This window comes from Alosa alosa, chromosome 17 (genome assembly GCF_017589495.1).
Source record: "Alosa alosa isolate M-15738 ecotype Scorff River chromosome 17, AALO_Geno_1.1, whole genome shotgun sequence".
Classification (NCBI taxonomy): Eukaryota; Metazoa; Chordata; class Actinopteri; order Clupeiformes; family Clupeidae; genus Alosa; species Alosa alosa.
The window spans coordinates 26481619-26488137 of NC_063205.1; the positions used below are offsets into that span (position 1 = coordinate 26481619).

A 6519-nucleotide genomic window follows, 5' to 3' on the forward strand; every position below is an offset into this window, starting at 1 on the left:
TGCTGCTGCTAGGGGCGCGTCTAGATTTCTAGGCTAGGTCATTCCCTGATCCCACCACATCTGTCTCTCCCCCACTTGGTTCCTGTCACTCTTCACTGCCGGCTCTTGTTGGCTCTTGATTAAGAGGGATGTCTCAGCTGCTTGGCTGAAGCACATCTTTTGATCTCTATCACATGAAGCAGATAAGGCAACAGGAGCCAGATTTAAAATATCAACTATCCTTATGGCATAGTATACTGCAGACAGGGATATGGTCAGATATTCAAAAACACATGAGTACAGTTATTTAGCTGGCGGTTGACCAAGAAAGGAGTCAGAAACTGTAGGGTTTTATTGTAAAAGCAACAGCTTTAGACACATACTATCATAAGACAGGCAGACAGACCGCCACACACTCACACACACAGACCAGTCATTTTGAGCTCAAGACATGAAGAGCACATTTCTGGGATAATTTAATTGGCACATTCATGAATATTATCACTGTACAAAAAAAAAGTAAAAAACAGAAGGCACCCCTTCAGGTCACCAAACCGTTCATCACAATCCCATAATTCACTCACATCTATTTTTACCATTTCTTATTCAGTTTATATTCATTAAGACGACGTGTAGAGAATGACAAAGGGGTGAATCTGTAATGATGGACAGATCAACTAAGAAAGAGGAGGGTAGTAAAAAAAGAAAAGGGGGAGATGGGGACGAGTAGAGAAGAAGAAGAGAGTGATTAAATAGAGAGAGAGAGAGAGAGAGAGAAAAGGAGAGCGAGTGAAAGATAAAGAGTGTGTATGTGTGTGTGTCAGAAAGAGAAAGACCGACAGACATATACACACACCTGTATGTGTGTGTGAGAGAGAGGGAAAGAAAGAGAGAGCGTGTGTGTGTGTGTGTGTGTGTGTGTGTGTGTGTGTGTGTGTATGCTGAACAGACAGACGGATGGGCAGACTGCCACCATCTGCGCGTGATTAATGATCAAAGGCATCTTCCAGCTGTGTCTGTTAATCCCAGTGCATGTGCCAACGTCTGATAGGCTGTCACGCTGCCCATGTGTGTGTGCCAGGGTCTTGTCCGTCCGTGTGTGTGTGTGTGTGTGTGTGCCAGGGTCTGATAGGCCCAGACGCTGACAGCATGGTGCCAGAGGCCAGAGGCTCACTCGTATGAACCCGCCCATATAACTTCACCTATGGGTATGGGTAACATCAAGGCACGCGCTTGCCTCAAAGCAATCGAAGAGGAGAAGTGAGAGAAACAGAGCAGGAGACAGGTAACGATGGGATGGGGGGCAGAGTGATGAAGGTGGAGGTGAAGCACAGGTGAATAAAAAAAAAGGACGAGACAGAAGACTGCGGGAAGAAAACGAAAGTAGTCTATGATGAGGCATATAAGGCCTCGGCTTCACTATGATGAGGCATATAAGGCCTCGGCTTCACTATGATGAGGCATATAAGGCCTCGGCTTCACGTGGATTGGGAGACAGACTGCCCAAAGCCACAGTGCGTGGTTTGCAGTGAGGTGCTATCTAACCAGTCTAATGTTGTTCTCCACACTGATTTTTTTTAGACAAGTTGCACATTTTGATTTTGCTATTTGTTATCATATAGCGTGGATAATTAAACATGATGCCTGGAATGCGTCAATAGAATGTGCTACTTTTCGGATGGTGGGGGTACGTGAGCCGAGTCAGGATGTAGCAGGTGGTCCGCGGGAAAGAAAGTTTGGGAACCGCTGGCCTATAGTAATTTGATGTGTCTACCTTTTTAATGTTATGCTTACATTTTCACAGTTATTTTATGTTAAGCTATAAAACCAATTCTTCAATTAGGCTACTCTAATGATCTTGTCGTCCTTTCACAAATGTGTCACCTAGAGCATACCTCTCCTGTAGAATGGCAAAAGGCAGTACTCAACACACAATCCTCAACTCTACTGCTATAGTGCATGAGTGGAAGCTTATGGAAGGGTATGTGAAATTGTGAAATCTTGGATATATATAAGGAAATCGCATGGACACTCACTGAGGGAGATGTAGAGGGGCCCTGTGTGTGTGTGTGTGTGTGTGTGTTTGTGTGCAGTCCATTCGACTAAAACAATACACTGCATAAACTATTTAATAAAAATCTAAACAAGCGTCATTAATCAAGATCAAAACATCTAGTTGGTATTGTTTTCAGTATAAAGAGACTTACTTAGTGCTTTCATGTAAAATTATTTGACTTTATTTAAGAAGAGTTTGAGTTATTTTAAGACATCTCATCCTGAAAACAAGCTGATTTGTCTGCCAGTGTGTTAAGCAAATTTGTCCTAAAAACAAGCATTTTTTTTTTCTTGATAAGACTTAAAATAAATCAAAATTATCTTGAGAGCGCTAGGTAAGTCTCTTCATGGTTAAAACAATACCAAATAGATGTTTTGATATTAATATTAATATATATTATTATAAGATTAATAAAACTTGGTTAGATTTATTTTTTTGCAGTGTACATTGTTCCTCCCCAATCACTTGCCACTTATTTTTCCATTTTGCTCCTTCTCAACAGCTTTGTGCCGTCTTACAACCATGTCAGCTACTAAGTGAGCTCATCAATACAACAGAAACATGTTTGTAGCATCTTTTTTATTTTATTTGACACAATCAAGTGGTCTCAAGTCAATATTCAAAAAGGATATCGTCGTATTATATGTGTCATTAGTGATTTTCCAAAACACAACTGTAAACAAGCCCATATTTGCTGTTTGTTGAGGAAATAAGGCAGATCACGTCTCGCAGTGAGTGGTTAAAGAACAAAAAGACAGTATGCATATACGCATGTATATAAAAATGCAATACGCTTGCTGTAATGTCGGCACTTTTTAGACAAAAATATCCGTTCCTCGGACGGAATCTTAATCAGGTGATGTCACCGTCATGCGCCACCATAGAAACCTTCGCCCAATCACGCGATTTTGCACTCAGCTGGAGGGTATTCGCCACTTTATGACAAAGAGAGGCGAACACACAGATACACACACACGCACACACACATGCACACACATCTGTGGCCTTTAGCGGTTTTAAGGTCTTTTAACATCAACTATGAAGACCCAGATGAGTGGAAGCTCAGGTCTGCACTTCAGCTATAGTGATTCTCCATCCATGATAGACATTTATATTAAGACAACAATCACTGCTTTATAGCTCCAATATTTGATTTAAAAAAAATAATAAAAACTGACAACAAAAAAAAGATCAGGTATTTTTCAAAACAAAAAGAGAGAGAGAAAAAAAAAGCATTGGGGATATCATTGGCTACTTGGCACACCAAAAGGCATTTTATTTTCAACATCATTTTTTATACAAAAACGGAAACACCATCAGGTCGATGTTACGGGACCAAGGTTGGGGTTGGGGAGAGTCACACCCCCAGGGGTGTGGGTGGGGTGTGGAGGGGTACACCCATCGAGCACCTCCGGTGGTGGGTTGGGGGTTTGGGGGGGTTGGGGGTTGGGGGTTGGGGGTTGGGGGGACACCCATTGATGATTTATAAATGATTTGGACAGGCTGGCTGCGGCTGGCTAGGTCACCTATGCTCCAGCAGGGACATTTTTGGCAGAGTACGGTCCCACACCGACAACATGTGCTTTTAAAAAGGTCAACGAGCCCAGACGGGCTAGCGACTATAAAAAATAAAAATCACCAATCAAACCATTTATATATATATATATATATATATGTACGTATGCTACTCACACACACACACACACACAAACACACACACATACCCCCACACACACATACACACACACACACACACACACCCTTTAAGCGTAAAAAATATATTTACATAAAATACTAATCATTTATCTCGCTCTACACAGGAAGAAAATTGAACATCTGTTAACTGCTGTGGAGATTTGAACGTAAAATCAGAACAAAATGAAGGTCGTTTTCATTTCTTTGTCGTGTACCGTCACATAAGCATATTCCTCTTTTCCAGGGAGAAGAAAGGGGGCTGGGGGGATATCTTATTCTTGTACCTTCTTGTGGGTGTGTGTGTGTGGGACCCCAACCCCACCTACCCACTCTTGTAAGAGTCCAGGGGTGTGTGTGGAAGGGGAGGGTCCATGGCGGCAACCCAGGGTCAGAGAGAGAGAAAGAGGCCTTCGTGCCTCTCTTGTGTCCATTCTTTGTAAGTGTACAGCGTCCATGCCAAGCTGTTTATCCAATGGAGGTCTCTCTGCCCACAAAGCCCACAGAAGTCTCTATGTCTTCAGGCAGAGGGAGGGAAGCACATTGCCCCCTCTCGTCTCTCTCTCTTTCACTCACTTTTCTTATCTTTTTTTACCTCTTTCTCTCTTTCCTTCCATCTTTCTTACTCTCTCTCTTTCTCTCTCTGTTGTCCCTGGTTACGACCCCAGCGCTGACCTGGGTGCGGGTCATTAAAGGTCAGTGACCTTGTTCTCCAGAGCAGCGGCAATCTGCTGCAGACGCAGGGTCAGCTGCTTGCTCTGCGCTGCCGGGTCCTCGTCCAGAGATGCAATGATCTGGAGGAGCAGAGGAGTGAGAAAGAGATGGAGAGAAGATAAAGAGAGGGAGAGAAGGAAGGATAGAGAGAGAGAGAGAGAAGCAGTGAGGAATGAGAGAAAAGAGAAGAAAGGTTAAGCTTTAAAAAATCAGTACTTGACCCTTGACCCTACTACACCAGTCAAAAATAAACACCCTAGGGGCATACTGTATACTACGAAACAACCTTCAAAATCAATGATCTGATGGAAATGATCTGATGGAAATTATCTGATGGAAAGAGGGAGAGACGAAGAGGAGTAGATAAGGGAAAGAAAGAGAGGAGAGAGAGGGAGAGCAAGAGAGAGTAAGGAGGAGGAGAGACCGACTCCATCATTTGCTGACATAGGAAAAGAAAGAATATGAAGGGGGAGAGGGAGGAGAGAGAGAGAGAGAGAGAGAGAGAGAGAAGGGAAGAGAAGAGAGTAGACCTACCCCATCATAGTATTTGCTGGCATACTGGTAAAGCTGGTGCAGAGCCACCTGGGTGTTGAGTTTGTCTGTGTGAGACTGGCAAACACAGAGAGAAAATAACGCAGTTTAGGACAATGAGGTGCACAAACATAAACACAGAGACAGACAGACAGACAGACACACACACACACACACACACACACACACACACACACACACACACACATACACATAAACACACACACTCTTTAAGGGTAAAAAATATATTTACATACAATACTAATCATTTATCTCGCTCTACACAGGAAGAAAATTGAACATCTGTTAACCGTACGCCCTAACTGAAATGGCAGACTAAGTGCAGAATATATACACATGCAAAGTTCCTGTGCATGAACAACGAGTATCATGTAGCATGGGGCAGCATTGGCCTGCCTCATTAATGTTTGCAGTTATTAGATTAGCTAAAGCTAATTGCACATAGACTTTGCACATTGCCCATCATTCAAATTAATCTGTTGTCCTAATGTCCTACTCTGTTTACACTGTCTCTCACACACAGGGAACAATTAAAGGGAACAACAGAAAAAAAACTTGCATAGCAATATGACACACACACACACACACACACACACACACACACACACACACACACACAGACAGACTGACACACACACTCACCCGTGATATTTCAGCAAGATGGGTGTTCATGTCCTGGTCACTCACTTGTACCATCTGTCTGATGCCCTTGTAATAACTAGAAGAACACAAAAATATCACCAAGGGTCACTCAAGGACACACTCAGATGTCAGGTTCAGCAACTTAAAGTGATTGCAACTGATTTTGTTGCAGTACAGGAACTCTGGAAAAAGACCTAAAAAGAACTGAAACATCACTCACTCGTCCACCATTTTCTTGTATGTGGAGATCTCCTTTGCATAGAGTAATTTGTTGCTTGGTGATTCCTGAGGAGATGACGGACAGACAACATAGGTAATCAGAATGATGGTTTTTATACACCAGTGTACATATTGTTTACAGACAATACCTCAGGGCAATTTGTAAACCATCTACTCCATCCTGTGATCTAAATAAATAAACTGATACATAAAAAGGTGCCCACACAATGGTGGTATCCCACAAGGCTTTTTTTGGGTCCTCTTGCTATTGGGAGGTTCTGGTGCTTTCCCGGTACTACCACCAGATGACGCCATTGGCTTCACTTTCCTTGACCAGACGGTTAGTGTGGTCTCCATGGCCCCATGCTGTTCTCAACTGATATCTATTGTCAGCCCCAGTCTCTGGCTTTGTCTTACCTGTCTCTGGCTTTGTCTACTGTTTTTAGTTTGGTCTGTGATTTATGTTTCTCTGTTTGTTGACTAGCATTGATCCCATCTTGGCTAGCAGAGTTGGGAGTAGTTTGATGTCTTTTTTAAGTCATTGACAGACAGTCTAAAAGAAACATTCAGTCAACCCTGTGCACATCTTGCCAGCCAGCAACAACCTTGGCATTTAAATAATTAATTCCACTTAGGTCAAAAGTAGCTAACTCCCTCAAATGGGA

The 6519-nt window shown here is 42.7% G+C and overlaps 1 protein-coding gene across 2 annotated transcripts in view; it reads right to left on the reverse strand.

The window, feature by feature from the left end:
* Nucleotides 1-3503: 3503 nt before the first annotated feature.
* The window catches only part of plxnb2a.1 (plexin b2a, tandem duplicate 1), a 185432-nt gene continuing 182416 nt past the window's right edge, over nt 3504-6519 (reverse strand). For both annotated transcript variants that reach the window (XM_048267492.1, XM_048267490.1), the window contains exons 35-38: nt 5856-5920; nt 5636-5711; nt 4976-5050; nt 3504-4521 (exon numbers count right to left, since the gene is read on the reverse strand). In XM_048267492.1, coding sequence (XP_048123449.1) covers nt 4417-4521; nt 4976-5050; nt 5636-5711; nt 5856-5920 — 321 coding nt within the window. In that variant the 3' untranslated portion in view covers nt 3504-4416. The remainder of the gene's footprint in view (nt 4522-4975; nt 5051-5635; nt 5712-5855; nt 5921-6519) is intronic.